Raw genomic sequence first — 17,344 nt, forward strand, 5'->3', positions numbered from 1 at the left:
GAGCTACATTAGGAAAAGGACACAAAAATGCTGAAAAAAGTAATACTGTTCAGATATTGCATAATTCATACAATTATTACACAATCTTATTTGCTTAAAGAACAACTATAGTGTTATACCTGCTAAAGTGCATACGGAATGGAACATGTCAGTACTTATTTACATCTAGATATATACGAAATATGATAGTTAAAAATTAAAATAACAAGAAAACCTATAGATATATTCGCTTGTCAGTGAAAAATATTGTACATCAAAAATTTCAGAAAATTATTGAATAAAATTTTGATAATAAAATTAATTTACTATTCAGAATCTACAAATTATGAATAATATTTGTGTTGTGGTATAGAAGATTATCTCTTTTCTTCTAATATAAAAGCACTACATGGTCTTGTTGTTCATAGTTCATGGAGTTCGAATAGTAAATTAATTTAATTTTTTTATTAAAATTCTATTCAATAATTTTCCATTTTTGGTGTATACAAATATTTTTCACTGATAAATAAGTGTATTCATAAGTTTTCTTATTTTATTTTGAACTGACATATTTCACATGCATCTCAATATAAATAAGCACCTTGAATTCATTTATCTGCTGCCTACAAAATAAACATGGCATAATTAATATGAAATAATTGCTTTAAAAAAAAATCTGAAGTCGACAATATAATGTCTTTCCTAAAAGCAATTGTAAATTGTTAAGGAGCTGACAAATGAACAATATTAAAATTAAAAAATGCAATTTAATATTTGAAAATGAATTGCATGGAAATTTACATTTTGAAAATTGTAATAGCTTGAAGCATATTTTCACCAAAATAGTTAGATTCAACCTTAAATTATGTTGTAAAACAAAACACAATAAAAAAATGATACATTTTTCAACAAATTTTCATGTTTTAATTTTTGTTTAATTTCCATGTTATTTTTTATTGGTGAAATTATTATTTAAAAGTAGAATTATAAAGTGGATATTATAATGTTTTTCCTAAAAGCAATTACATGAAGTTTTAAAAATTTGACAAATAAAAATTTAAGAAAGCAAAAGCAATAAAGTTTATAAATATGATTTAATATTTGAAATGGTACGAAATGTCCTACAAGGTTTATATATATTTAATACACCCATTACTTTATTCTCTTATTCAATCAAATTCTAAACCTGTAATGGTCTTATATCCATGTACCAATAAAACGATAATCTATAAACATTACTTGCCACTAATACAAAACTAACCGTAACATCTTTACAGGGTTGTTACGAACATAATATAAATATAGATACAAAATTTAAAAAAATTCTTTTTACAAAAAATCAATCATCATTATCAATGGGATATATTTAAAAAAAAATTTTTTTTTTTTTTAAATGCTTAGGGCTTCTTGTAGAAACTTCACATAACTCTGTTCTTAAATAAGGATACGAAAATTAGGCGATACATTAATATTTAAATGGGCTTTTCCGTAACCACAACCAAGGTGCATGATTTTCCCGTTAGGGATCCCCCCCTCCTCTTTTTTCTTTCTATTCAAAAAATGCTACATTGGCAAAAGTGTGTTCATTCATAAAGTCTGAAGAAATGCTGGTTTTTGAAAATTCTCAAACGATATAATGCTTGAAATTGTCGAACTGGACATTGAAACAATTGTAACATAAAATGAAATACACTTTTCGTTGCCATCAACACCTTGTCTTGAAGTCTTGATTTTGCACACACAGTATATATATATATATATATATATATATATATATATATATATATATATATATTATAGTAAGCATTCCCCCCCCCCAAAAAAAAAATGACAATGGAAAGTAAATATATATATATAAGAAATTATTTTATTTCCTCAAATCTCAACCAGTAAATCTGGAAGCCCCCCCCCCCAAAAAAAAAACTTGTCTATTTTTTACAAAGATTTTTAGCCAAAAAAAAAAGTGCCATTTTATCTGAATTAAAATCGGTTGCTTGTTCTTGACATAAGAATCCTAGGTTTCCTGAATGCTGTGCCTAAGTATCACACAAATAGTGAATCAGTAACAGCAGTTGTGATGCTTTGTTGTACATTTGTTGTGCCTTAATTTGTTGTACATATTTAGTAAAACATGAGGAAACATTTTAAATTGAAAAACAACTTTGCTTGGTTATTCAGTTTAAAATTTTGCCTTTTCGTACTTTATCCAACTAATTTTTTAAAATCTATTTTCTTTTCCTTTTTTTCATAGAAGAAAACCAAGAGAATGAAAAGATTCAAGTCCACCAAACATTAGAGTTTTTTGAGATGTGTTCCAGTCTCATAACTACATTGGCTCGTTAAAAGAAAATTGTGAATGTATCCGAACAGTGACGTGAATCAAGTTTAAATCTGCCACTTCTGGACCATTTTTTTTTCCTGACCTTATGAGACTATTTAATTGGAATTTTGAGTAAAGAAAGCAAATTTCAACAACTCCAAACAATAGTGAAAAATAGATTTTTTAAATAATGGAAGGAATTGCATATCGCTTTATATTATTCATATTCAACAAAAAGACGATAAAACTACAAAAGTGCATTCAAAATGTGGCTGAACAGTTGCATTCCATGTGGCACTCTGTCTATTCTTTGCTTTTTCTCCACTTATTTTTTAGACATCTACATGATATATCTATACATATGACATCATAGGATTGTTTGGGTACAGTGTTGATGATAAACACATTTTCAATTTAATTATCTTTGCAATACAGACTTTGATCTATTGATTGCAATATTTTTATAGATTTTATATATTTACATTTTTGCAAATAACATTTATTCTAATGAACAGATTTAGTTCCATCTATAAGTTTTTTCTTTGTTTTTTTTTCTGTAGACTAAAAATAAGTAGGAAAGAAAAAACTTTGTAATATTATTTCTTACTTAATTTACAGCGAAAAAAGATCTGCATGGGATTCTATTATATTTTAATAAGAAGAATAAGAAACCTCATTCAATGTTGATTTGTTTCAAATCTTATGAAATTTTCAATAATATCAACTATAAAAAATTTGAAGTATGAATTGTAAATGAAAAAAATATTTTAAATTGGGTTCTTGTCCAGAATTCCCCATATATTAAAAACAAAAATAAAGAAAAATGTCTATTATGTTTATATCTGTGATGAGACAAAAATATCATATTCCGAAAATCACATAAATTAATCAAGTAGGTTTATTTTTAAATTTTATGAGTATCTAAGAAGTGACTGTCTGTCAGCCATTTTGAAAATTATCTCAAGCAACAAAGGGAAATCACCTAACAATAGTTCATACTTGCAAGAGTTATGTTGTAATGCGTACAAATTTCCATTAATCACTTAAAATAATTTTTTTATTAAGAAAAATAATTGATCAATTTATGTAATTTTTGGAAGATAATATTTTCGTTTTGTCATGCGTACATACATACAGATTTTTGTTTATTTTTGGTTTTTAATATAAAAGATTCTGGACAAGAACCATTTTTTTTTTATCTGTAGGCTACAAGTTAGCAGAAAACAAAAAAAATTGTAATGTTATTTCTTGCTTAATTTACAGCAGAAAAGCTAGCTTGAGATTCTATTATATTTTAATAATAATAATAAGAAACCTCATTCAATGTTGATTTATGTTTCAAATCTTATGAAATTTTCTATGACATCAACTATAAAATAATTTTAAGTATGAATTGTAGATAAATGGCATATGTGATTATGTAAAATATATTTTAAATTCGTATGGATTTTAGCAGCAACATAAAGTATGGCTTATTTAAGCATCCTTAATATTTTGATGGACATTTTGAAGTATAAACTTTTCTTTATAGATATCTGTTTTAAAATATTTCTAAATTGTCTAAAAAAATCTTTAGTATTGGTTTGAATATTTCATTTTTTAGTTTCTTGAAATAAGACATATCATTTCTAGTCAAAAATAAACTCTCTGAAATATTGAAATTATTTTGCTGTATGACATTTCTTATCCAATTAGTTTCTTTTTTTCTAATCTTCATATGAATGTGGATAGAATTCTACTGCTTCAATCGAGAAAGAAAAATAATATTTGTAACACTTTGGAGAATACAAAAATCTGGTGCAAATTCAGATTTCAACCTAATTAAAAAAAAAACAAACAAAAGTACAGAAAAATCTTTATTATGTACATACTTGTCACAGAACGAAAATGTCATATTCCAAAAATTATGTAGATTGATCAACATATCATGTAAATTGATCATTGTTGTATGAGTTTTAGCGATTCATGGACATTACAAGGCTGGTTTTAAAATCTTGATAGTTCAAATTGAGTTGTCTCACTTTATTAAACATGACAGATCAAAACACAATGTCTTGCTTCCTCATGAAATTTTATTTTCTTATTTAAAAATATAACTACTTGATCAAGTTACAGAATTTTTTAAATATGACACTTTCATTCCATAATGAGTACGTACATCATAAAGATTTTTCTGTATTTTTGTTTTTTAATTAGGTTGAATTCTGGACTTCGAATAGCATTTGTGAAATCTGCAAATGCACTCGTTTCAATAAGTTTTAATAAAAAATGCTGATCACTCTCAGTCAACGTATTAATTTCTACCTTTGTTTATTGCTGCTATTTTTTATGTAAAAAAAGTAACATTTTTATTAAATGTGGAAAAAGTTATTTGATAAATATTCTTCGTCCAGCCGAATATTAGAACTGATATTGTTCATAAAAAATGCAAGTGTTAAATTTCTATCACATCTTTCTGTTTAAAATCGAAAAAAAATGAACAACTCTAATCAATTGAAATTTGTCAGTTAAATTTAATTCCTCTTTTTTAAGATTATTTCTATTAAAAACGGGAAAGACTTTACTCGAATTACTATTGTAACCATTAAAAAAACTATTTATTTTATTCATACGCTTTTAAAACCTTCCTTTAGCCATATTACTTGCCTCTTTAGAATATAAATATTCAACATAAAAGTCACTAATTTGTAATTTAATGGAGGAGTAATTATATCTTAAGAACAAGTTTATGAATTTTTTTTTCTGGCACCTACTACTCTTTTTGTGATTTTTTTTAATGTAGTATATTGCAACATACCCGGAGGGGCAAGTCTTCTAGTTACTCGACTCTCTCTTGGTACGGTATTGCATAAAGTTTTTCAGTAGAATAGGTTTAGGTGTTCTTATTACATCTGATGAATTAAAGCTTTCCCAAATAAATGAATGTACATTATATCAGTTGCTGTCAAAATTTAAATTACCAAAAATTAAATAATGTTAGCAATTTAGTTCAGCTCAATGCAAATCCATGACAAGTTTTTCAACCCTATCTGCTTTTCCTTGGCCTAAAAACAAAAGAAAAATAAATTTCCTAACAAGAAAGAAAATCTTGAATTTGTTTGCAATAGTTGCAACTGTTTTTCAATATTGCATCTTTTTACACAAATTTCTTTAAATTCTATTGAGCAGAAACTATTTTAAAATTCCTCCTAAAATACAGATTTGATATATTAATTTTACTTTTTCCAATAATAATGATAATAATAATAATAATGTTCGTTGCTGGTGTTTGTTAGTTTGAATAACTAGTAATAAAGTAAACTCGAAGATAAACTAATCAAGCTTAGTCATTACAATCATCTAAATTGATCTTTGATATGCTTTATTAGCTCATGTATATAATAGTAATAAATATTTAAAAGGGAGTTATCTTAACACTTTACTGCAGTTTCACAGTAAGTTTGATCATCAAGTGCATTTCTATTCCATATGTTTGTATACATTTGAATGCAAGCTCAAATTAATTGGAATCGAATTTCAATGTTTTATATATATATATATATATATAGTAAGTTTTGAAAATATATATGGCAATTGAGCTACACAGAAGTTTCCACATTTCATCCTCATGAGGATTCGACAGACTATTGTCATATATATTTTCAAAACTTACTACCTAGCTTTACTCACATATTGAGCATTGTTGAAATAAATATTGAAATTGAAAATATTGTAAATATTGAAAATTTTATATTGATACATGAAATAATAATTATATTATTATTTCATATATAACTTCTACTCTACTTGATGTATCTTTCTTACTGAATTGATAATTAAATCTATATGCTGCATCACTATATACGTTTGTATTGTTGATATTTTTCCTCTTATATGAAGTGAGTACTGAAACACTTCCTGATTTAAGACAGATATAGAATGTCATTTTCTTGTAATATTCTTACACATTTTTGACCACAGTTGCATGATTTCCTAAGATTTCATGTGATGCTGGTTGATATCAACTAATTAATGTGTGCACTGTTCGTTCCTCAGCAAACATTGATGTAATAATCTAGCTTTGTCCCGATTGCATATTTGTATTGCTTCAGCAATATGCTTTTGGAAATAATTCAGTGTTGTGAACAGTGGAGGCATATAAAATTTGCCATTTACATACCACGTCAGGGAAAAAGTCATTATTAGGTCCAGAGGTGTCACTTTCAGAATACCTGGCCATTTTGTTAGCAAAATTTATCTGTTTGACAGGTGCTCTTTGAGAAATCTGCAGACGTTGAGGAAGTTGCAATATAGTGTTGCACCAACTTGTGAAAAAGGATAATTTCCACCTTTAACAGCTGGATAACAGTTTAATCCTCAAAGCCAAAGAACCCAGACCTGATACTATTTCAGATTGGACTGAAAATTGTGTCTAAAAGTAGACTACATGGTCACAATATCATTTTAGAAAATTTCAAAACATAAATTGTGTTTCTGTGGGGTGTCTGCCATCTTAGATTTCAGTATTCTCATGATACTGACAAAAATAGATGTAGTTATCTGCAAGAAAAATATTGAGCTCATGAAGCTTTGATCTTCCACAATATATATATATATATACAGGAAGCACAAATGAAAACTGTAAACAAAAAGTTACATTTAAAATTTATTTTTCAACTGAATATCTCATACAAAGATGATTAATAAATCCTTATTCCGTAGAGTTTTAAAGAATGCAAAATTCTTCTCTTTAGAGGAAAGAAATAAGAAAATTTATACATATAGCAAATCTAAAAATTTGCTGGTCTTATCATTGTATGCAACGACATTATATAAAAGTGGTGATAAAATGCAAAAAAAAAATATTTGTACACTGTTTATAAAAATAAATAACAAACTGAAATATGTAATTCCAGAGTATAATGAAGCCTTTTGTTGAAATCAAGAAATGGAGAAAGTTCTTATATATATATATATATATATATATATATATATAATGAAAAATAAAAATTTACAAAATTATCACATGTTCAAAACAGGGAATACAGTGAAGATTTTTTTAATCCATGGAGTTTCCAAAATTTATACCTTTCTCTTAAGAGGCAATCAATAACAAATTATATTAAAAGGAAAGTTAAGTATAAAAATTGAATACGTTAAAATTGTGGATGTGATAAAAGTTTAAAGAAACAAGGGTGAAGGTAAAATCCATAGGAAATTAAAGTTAATCTGAAAATGAAATCTAGTGAAAGTGATCAGTTAATTAGATAGATCTTGTGTTATAAATTTCCATAGAAATGTAACTTGATAAGTTGCTTCAGAGTGTGTTTATTAAGAGATGTTAAGGTTTTTATATCTCAACCAGAGAATATATATATATATATATATATATATATATATATATATATATGGCTGTATAGTTTAGGAGAAATAACTAGAGAGCTCAATTGTATGTGTAAGAGTGATATTTATTTATAAAATAAATAGCCATATGTAATGTTATGATCTTGAGCACTGCATACAATTCTGCTTGAGGGATCAAAATGTTTTCTTCAAGCAGAGTTGTGTATTGGACTGTCAGACTCAAAATTAAAAACTTAAACACTATTCAACTTGTTTTTGTATCATAGAACCTAAAATATAGATCATGTGCGTGTATGTAAACAGAATTTACAGTCAAATGAGAGATTGTTTATTTAATATCAATTCATTAAAATATAAGCGTTGATTTTACAATGTTATTTTCATTTAAAAAATACACATTTCTGAGTGTATATTATTGTTTACTTCTTGGCAACTCTTGCATTTCATTAGTAAATAATTTTAGTTTCAATAACATATATTTGCAAATAGTTTACCCAGTTTTTAAATGATCATTTTATTGATCATTAAGAATTTTATTGATTTCATGAAAGCATCAGTGGTTGGAAGTTGATTTTCCTTTGGTCTCTTTCTAAACAACTTGGAACCTCTAAAGAAATCTTTTTGGATATGAAATTTTTGTTATGCATCTTATATAATATTTTTTTTAGTAACATCCCAGCCTACCCCTTAATTATTTTTGTGTAATATACCCTCTCTAGTTTCTTTACTTACTTAACATATGCTCATATATATATATGTGCATGTGAGATATTTGGTTGGCATAGATCTCAAGGTTTCTATCTTTGCAAACTCTTCAGAGACAATTCACTATTTAACTGAATTAATGAATCATCTTTGAGAAGGTTTCAAACCTCAAAACCAGTTCTTCTAATAATTACACTATTTGATTGGACATATATGAAATTTATTACCTAGAAATCTAGACCCATATATATATATATATATATATATATATATATATACACACACACACACATGAATTATATGGAAATACTGAAAGAGAAGAAAAGAGAAGAATTTAACAAATAAATAAACCAAAAATTTAGAGAAAAATGTATCTGTGTTTCTTGTTTTATGCATGGAGTGTTGTTTTTTTTTTTTAATTTTTGTTTTGTTGAAATTAAATCTTTTTCAAGTATTGGATTGCGTCTTATGGCAATTTCTTCATAATTCTATGTATTTCTTCTGTTTATTTGGAGAAATTTTTTTAAAAAGAATGCATCACACTTTTTGTTAAGTAAATCTCCTGTTGCTTTGTTTTCAGCTTTCAAATATACAAAGTAATTTTGCTCTTTTTTAAAGCTGGTTGGTTTTTGAATGTGCAGTGGATAAATAATGACATTTGATTTCCAAATTGTTAGCATTAGGTGACAAAACATCTTTAAAGGTTGAACATTTCAAGTTTCTTTCTTTGATAACAACGATCAGCATCTCCACTTTCTCGTCTTTATTTTCTTTATGCAAGGTCATATTCAAATCCATTGTCAACAAATACTTATAAATCGTCCTCATAAGAAATCTAAATTTGTTCATTCAGCATTTCATGATATTCATTAATCAGCTGATAATCCATTCAGTTCATATATAATCACATTGACACAGTAGTTATTTTTAGATCGCCGAAGTTAAGCAATATTGGGCCTGGTCAGTACCAGATGGGTGACCTTTGGGCTACCAGGCGCTGTATGTAGGAGAACCTTGACACCTTCTTGCAAGAACTAAGATCATCTCCCCTGATTGCAATATATAGGTGACAAGAGATCCTTTGTGTATTGAACATTTCTATGACACTTTCTTTTTTGGAGGAAACCAGTGCAACCTAACTAAGGTGAATTGTGTTTGAAAATATCCATCCAACTTGTTAAGCTTTATCAGATGTTCTATGGCAGTGTGCAATCCTAGTTTTCAAGCTTGAAAACTCAGAAGATCAATTCTAATCAAAATTCTATTGTTTAAGATCCTCCTACCCTGGTGCAATACGTTCCTTGCGGTCCTCCATTGCACACATATCATACTCAAATGAAATTACTTTAATGGCATTAGTTTTAGCAGGAAGATGTCACCATCTTTCCACATATGGGACCTGATATTCCCAAATGGTTATCCATCTCGTACTTAGCAGGCACAACATCACTTAACTTCAATTATCTAATGAGAACCAGTGCATCAATGTGATTATACCATTGTTGAAGATACTTATTGATTGCTTACATCCAAGTTTTCTTGGGTTGTCCCACTTTCCTCCTGCAATTTTTATTCAAGAATCACTCCTCTCAACTTGGCCAAACTAGCATAACTGATTGATCATAGAAAGTTCATCAATCTTTGGTTATATTCAACCATATCAACAGAGTATCACAGTTGATATGCCGGGTCTGATGCAATCTAACATTGCATATCCATCTGATCAATGTTGTCTTTATGCTGAAGATACGAGAGTGGGGATTGGGTTTTGTACCCAACATGTACCATTATACAACATCACACTCCTAACACAGCTGCTACACTCCCTTCCCCTAGTAAAGAGAAGGATAGCTCATGATGTCAGGACTGGCAACAATTCGTGGAACTTACCTCATTCTTATTTTAGCTTCATGGTAGAACTAAACTAATAATCATGTCCAGCACTCAATATACTCTGGAGATAACAAAAAGAGTTGAGACAATCATCATCCTACTTCATCCTTAATAGAAGATTGGCAGTAGTAAAAAAAAAATGGAAGTAATAATAAAAATTTAAAAAATGGAAGTAATAATAAAAATAAAAAAAATGGCAATAATAATAATAATAATAAAAAAACTCTACCATTTGAGAAAGAAAAATGTAAATATCATTTCAAAATTCAATTGAAATATTTTCATTGTCCTCATAAAATTAGATAAAATAATAAAAACCAATGTGTATTTATATTTTCTATAATATGCATATATATTACATATAGTCTTGAAAGTTTTTAAAATTGTGTAGAAAAAAACTTTTTGTCCCATTGGAAAACTATTTTACTTGTAAGTCAGTTAATCTCTTACGATCACTTTATTAGTTTACTTTCAGGGATTTACTCAATATTATTAATATTAGGTGCTTCTATATTATACAAACTAAAAAATATTGAATTTCAAGTAAAACAAATGGTACCTACATAATTGTCATAAAAAATAGTAACATATCCAAAAATTACAGAAAATTATAAGGTAGTAAAATAATTATCAATGAAAAACTGTTTTTGATAAAATTTACATGTGGAATAAATTGTCTGATATTTTGAATTACATTCATCATATGACGTAAGCAACAGAACTTAATTATCTCCTGTCAATTTATCTGATTTTTTAGTAAGCGTAATATAATGATCTTGTTTCCTTGCACAAATTTTATTTTTCATTAATAATTATTTTTCTATCTTATCCCAATTTTTGGATATGTTACTATTTGAGACCTGACAATTACTTAGGTACCATTTGTTCACTCGAAATTCAATGTTTTTTGTTTGTATAAGACAGAAGCATCAAATATTATGTGTGTGAGTGTATATACTATTTTTAAGTAAATTTCCAACGATAAAAGCAGGCCGGTGCATGAGGAAGATTCAGTGGAAATTGAGATTTATTTTTGAGTAGAAAAAAAAATTGTAATTAAAAATTTTTTTTTTACTTGGGAGTCACCACTTATCAAGGCCTGAATGCCACTCGAGGATAAAGATTAATGTAAGGCAGTAGTGTAGTCATCGTTAATGGTGTAGATTGGGTAGAATTTGATTATTTATTGGGATGGCTCAACAAGGACTTGTTTACATTGGATTTGAAGGCTACCTTGTTCCATAGGCGAGCAGTTCTGAGAAAGAATCTTTGTTCATGGAATCTGTGTTTAGATTTAGACACAGAGAGTTGGAGGAAATTGTTTAAAGTGCTTGTAGCTAGTCAAGTGTTTTTTTGTGAAAATTTGGCAAAGGGTGATCATAGATTGGAGTTCAATTGAGCATCTGCCATGAAAATAACCATAAAACAGACAGGCTTGCAACATTTCGTCTGTGGGAAGGAGGTTGCAGAGACAAAAAAAGGGCAGCACCTACTAAGTTTCGAAGACGGTTTTGAACTCTATCAAGGCAGAATAGTGTGTGCCGAGCAGCTCCTGCCCAGATGCGGCAACAGTACTCCATTTTAGGGCATAATTGGCTCTTATATAGATAGAGGATTGCATTAGCAGTGAGATACTTATTGGACCGGTGGAGTGTTCCAACCATTTTTCCAGCGATCTTGACAACAGATTTGATGTGTTTTATCTCAGATCAGGAGTGAAGGTCAGTCCAAAAAGCTTGTTAAAATATGGAGCTTCCACAAGACGAGAGCCATTCATTTCAATTGGGGTGTGATGGGGGTCAGAGCGATTATGACAAAAGGAGGAAAGCTACCATAAATCTGATTTCTTCATTCTAATGATAGAATATAATATAGTTTATTTATTGTCTCCAGAATGTTATTCAAATTATTATTTTTTACACAGTTTTCAATTAGTCATAATATATTTTATTGTATGAAATATATATTGCTGTTTGTTGTTTTAAATTATAAGAGTAATGTCAATTTTCCAGGATAGGATCCCAATTCTTTCTTTTTTTTTTGTAAATTGTAGAATTAATTTCTAAATGCATAGAAAATGTCTATTATTCACGAATCCATGCAAGTATGAACGTGTCTGTGTGCGATCTTGGCAAAAACTGAAACTAGTTGCTTCTTGTGCCAGTCCAAAGTTATTGTTCGATTCTCTTTGCATTAAACTAAATATATTCCGCTTTTGGATCTCTTACTCCTAACAGCTGTTTTCCAACATTTAAAATGATCTGTTACTTCAGAAGTAAATTCTATGCATACAAATATATAAACAAATACACATACATATCCTATCTCTATATTTATAAAGATAGGATCATGATATATGCAAATTGTATGGTCGTGCAAAGTTGTTTTTGTTTTCTTTTTTAAATAATATTTTAATGAAAATTAAATTTTATTTTTACTATATTGTTTGAACATTGACTTATTAAACAAATCGTTTTTTTTTTGTTGTTTTTTTTGCTCTTTTTTTTACCCTGAACAAGGCATATTGCTATTTGAACATAAGAGGCTACTATTTGAGATCATTTCTAACAAGGGAATGTGTGGCGTTGAGCAGCTAAATGTCTGTTTACATTACAATTTAAACTTGCAGGTTAGTACAGTCAGGAAAGCAAGAAACAGGGAGGGAATTCCCAAATCTAGCAGTCTGAGTGAAGAAACTATTAGAGTAGAAGGCTTTTCAGCATCTAGGAACCTCAACAGTGAAGGGGTGGGATTTTGCTGCTTGTTGGGTTCGTTGGAAGTATACCATATTTTGGGGTAATTGCGCCAAGTCCAGGGTAATTGCGCCGACTAGCTAAAAGTGCTCTTTTGGCAACCACATATATAAACAGCACTTTTTTTTAGTTGGCACAATTACCCCCCCCCTCCCGGATTTGGCGCAATTACCCCAAAGTACGGTATACATCAAGGGGGCCCAAGTGCTATGAGTTCATCAGTGCATATTCCATTAAAGTACTTATAAAACAGATACAAAGATTCAACACTGTGATGATGGGATAGCTGTTGGCGGTTGACCAATAGTACAGAATCTATTAAATTTGAGGCTCTTTTTCGGACCCTATCTAGGAGTGAGAAATTAGTGGTAGATGCATCAGTCCAGATGTAACAACAATGCTCTATGCATGAACAAATTGTGACTTTGTAAATGTATAGGATACTCTCTGGTGTGAGCAATTTTCTAGCATGGGAGAAGGAACCCACCTTCTTTGCAACAGCCTTGGCAATGTCTTCAATGTATTTATTCCAATTCATGTTGTCTGTAAATGTTAAGCCGAGGAGTTTGAATGGTGGGCTTTCAGGTTGAGTGTTATTTATTGCAATTGATGGTTGAAAAGTTTTTTTTTTGGCAGTTGTTAAAGGAAAGGAGCTTAGTCTAAGTAGCATTAAATGTTATCAACTTACGGCCCCATTACATTACTGACTGAAGGTCGTTTTCTAGAGATTTCTGCAGATCAAAATAAAAAACAGAATTTAAACACTCACACTTACATTTGAACTCATACAGACATGATATCTGCTCTGACATGTTATTACATAAAAAAAATTCAAGTGGTCAATAGATAAAGGTTTTTGAAATCTGCCTTGATAAATAATAATAGGAAATATCAATTATTCATATCAGCAGATTTTGGCCAAGGCTATCATCATCATCATCATCATCATCTGGCGAAAGTTGCTTTTTTCTTTGTTTTTTAATTTAAAATGAACAGATAAACTGTTTTAAAAACCACTTGAAAGTTCAAACATTTTATTAAACGAGAAAAAAACAAAGCAAAAAAAATAAAAACATTCGATTTTCTTTTTTGCTTCTTTAGTCCTTACGAAATCTTTTTTCGTTTGTTGTTTTTTTTTCTCTTTTTGTAATTGAAATGTATCTTATTAATTTTGGACTTTAAAAATTCCATCATTAGAGACTGAAGGGTCCTTGTTTTTTGTTATTGTTTTTTTTTTTTTGTTTTTTTTTTCTGTAAGTTGAATATCCATGCCCTCGTGTTGGTATTTCGAGGATATATGCTGGTGGTGTCATTTGCAAGCAGGAGAACTCTTTAATGTGAGCTGCTTAGGTGTGTGGTAATCTAGTGTTAATAAAATCGGCAGAACTCAAGGAACCACCATTTATCAAGGTCCAAAGGCCACTTAAGGATAAGGTTTAATGATTGCTAGGCGACTGGTAAGACAATATCGTGATGATTGGTAATGGTGGAAAATGGACAGAGTTTGATTATTATTATTTTAACTTGTTTACATTGAATTGAAAGCAAACATGTTATAGTCAGCTGAGAAGCAGCTCTGCAGTAAAGTTTATTAAAATTACTGCTATTGTTTTTACAACAATATTTGCAGGAATTTAATTATCAACATTTAAAAAGCACTTTAATTTTTCAATTTTTTTCTCATTAGGTGTAATTATATATGTATCACAGTTTGTATTAGGTATTATGGCACCAAATCAGCAAATGTTAGATACCAACGCTTTGCTTATAATATAGAAATATCATATCATTAAAAAATGGACAGTTCAAAACATATTTGTTCTTCTTCGGCTTTTTAGTGACGCTGCTTCGGTTGCCATTGCAGTCCAAAAAGTCAGTTGCAATCTTTTTACACTAATTTATCATTAGACTCCTCAACTCAACATGTTCTTACAGAAGAAAGATGATCGTGTTCATCTTGTTAGGCTGAAAGGAAAAAAACGCCATTAAGCCAGCTTAAAAATACATCTGGTCCATCCAAATTTCCACACCAGACTCCCTCGACTTCACACTATCCAACCAGTCTTTGAAGATCACTTTCGTTAAAGTCGTTCCACACACGACTAATTTGTTCAAAAGTTTACCCACCTGATCTCTGCTGACCCCGTGTCTAACACGCGTCCTGTTTATTGCTCACAGTTGCATAATATATTTTTAATTAATATATCTACTAGTTGACATACTCAACATTTAGACAGGATACTTCTTGTGCCAAAATAAGGTAAGTTTAGAGACTATCAACATTTTCAATTTAATAAATTAAGTTTGGAAGATCACCATCACCATTAATATTTCTTACTCAGAATTCTCATGCAAGTCATCATGAGTAATCGCTTATAGCCAAAGACAGCTGGTATTTCCTGGAGTCTGAGTGATAGCACGTTTCCCAAAATTTCCAGTACCTTCCTCTTCTTTCAGTCACCTTTGCAAATCACTTTGTGTTTTAGCAACAGTCGTTCACCATTGAATTCTTGCTGATAATTAAGTGACAATAAGCTTCTTTAGGATTCCAGTACTCTCCGTGCTCTTCCAGTGGAAGTCTGGATGTTACTATCCCCACTCTGTCTTTTCATCCTCCCAAATCTTTAACACCCATTTTCTGTGGTGCCAACTAATGTTGATACCATTGTTTTTGTTGTGTGTATGGTGCAGTAAAATGGGGGTCAGGTCATGGGACTTTTCTACCTTGGCAGTTTCTGCTCTGTTGGTTTTGGGCTAGTTCCATGTATATTTTTCTAGTTCTGTTTAAATAGTGCTGGTTTATTTCGATTATTTAATCATTAGACGATCTCACAGAAATCATTACTACTGATCAATAATAAGCTGTATTCCCTAGAATCTGAGTGACAAGTTTTCTCAGATTTCCTGTACTCTCTGCTTCTTTTTTATAATCATTATAAAATTTATGTAATTCATTCTAGCAATAGCTGTTTACCATTGATCTCAAAGGAAAATTATATCTGAAGCATACAGGGAGATTTATGCAGAACAGGAGATATTGTCGGTTTGGTCACATTAAAAAAATAGATGAGAGAGTGCTTTAGATGTAGAACACTTAAAGTTAGCAGAGGAAAGCTGAGGAAAAAAAATGTGAGGAAGTGATAAGAATGCATATGTGAGAAAGAGAATTGTCTCATCATTACCCTGGACAGTATAGGGAGATGTGTGCAAACAGGAGACTTTGTTGGTTTGGTCACATTGAAATAATGGATGAGAATGCTTGATGTAGAACAATTAAAGTAGCAGTAGAAAGCCAAGGAAAGTATGAGAGGAAATGATAAGGATGAATTTGAGAAAAAGAGAAATAAATAAAAACCTGGCCAGAGATAGGTTAGTTTGAAAGTCAATTTCTAAAAGTTGTCCTAGACATGTCAGCATGTAAAACGAGTGTTGAACCGAATATGATAATTTTTGTAGATATCGACCATTGGCTTTCTCTGGAAATTGAGTGTCAAGATTCCAATGCTCTCCGTGCCCTTCCAATGGAGGTCTCAATGATGCTCTGCCTCTTCATTCTTTCCATCTTCCTTAACTCTTCATGATTATTTTGCGTAGTACCAACCGAAGATAGTACCATAATTTTTTTTTGTTGGGGGGGGGGGTGCAGATTATGGGATTTTTGTGAATTTTTTTTTTTTTTTTTTACATGACCCAGAAGCCACTCGGGGATAAGGGTTATCAATTTCTAAAAGTTAACATGTAGAAAGGACATTAAACTGAATATGGTGATGAGCCTAATTTTATCTTTTATATGACTGATATCTACGAGGTACCTTAAATAAGTTTTCAGACTTTTTTGTACAGGTATTTAAATTCGTTGTAGACTCTTGAAAATTCAGTATGTTATTGCTATACATCTTATAATTTTGTTATGATTTCGGGTTCAAATGAACAGTTACAGCAGGAATTAAAATACACCTTACTAAAGCCTAATGGTCAAAGCTGGTGAATTTCAAAAATGCAATCTGGACGTGAGGACACTTGAATGATATACAGTAAAATTCTGTTTTAAACTTGGAAAAAATACCACAAAAACGTATTGAATGCTTCAGACTGCTTTTGGACTATCTTGCATGAATCGAGCACCAGTTTTTGAGTGACATAAGAGATTTAAGGAAGGCAGGGAGTCTGTGAGAGATGATGAGAGGCGTGGGAGGAGTAAGGAAATTGGAACACCAGAGTTGATTGGCCAAATAAAGAATTTCACGGATAAGAACCGTCATGTGTCTATAGAGACAATAAGTGCACAGTTTCATGTACACACAATTATTTGTGAGGAACTGAAGATGCGGAAGATTTGCATGAGGTTTGT

The 17,344-nt window shown here is 30.0% G+C and overlaps 1 protein-coding gene across 1 annotated transcript in view; it reads left to right on the top strand.

The window, feature by feature from the left end:
* The window catches only part of LOC145292228 (5'-AMP-activated protein kinase catalytic subunit alpha-2-like), an 88,899-nt gene extending 84,300 nt beyond the window's left edge, over nt 1-4,599 (top strand). Inside the window, exon 18 of the mRNA XM_080138554.1 lies at nt 2,231-4,599. Within this exon, the coding sequence (XP_079994680.1) occupies nt 2,231-2,322 (92 nt within the window). The 3' untranslated portion in view covers nt 2,323-4,599. The remainder of the gene's footprint in view (nt 1-2,230) is intronic.
* The last annotated feature ends 12,745 nt before the right edge of the window (nt 4,600-17,344 follow it).

This window comes from Euprymna scolopes, chromosome 2 (assembly GCF_053919585.1).
Source record: "Euprymna scolopes isolate OS-2025 chromosome 2, ASM5391958v1, whole genome shotgun sequence".
NCBI lineage: Eukaryota > Metazoa > Mollusca > Cephalopoda > Sepiida > Sepiolidae > Euprymna > Euprymna scolopes.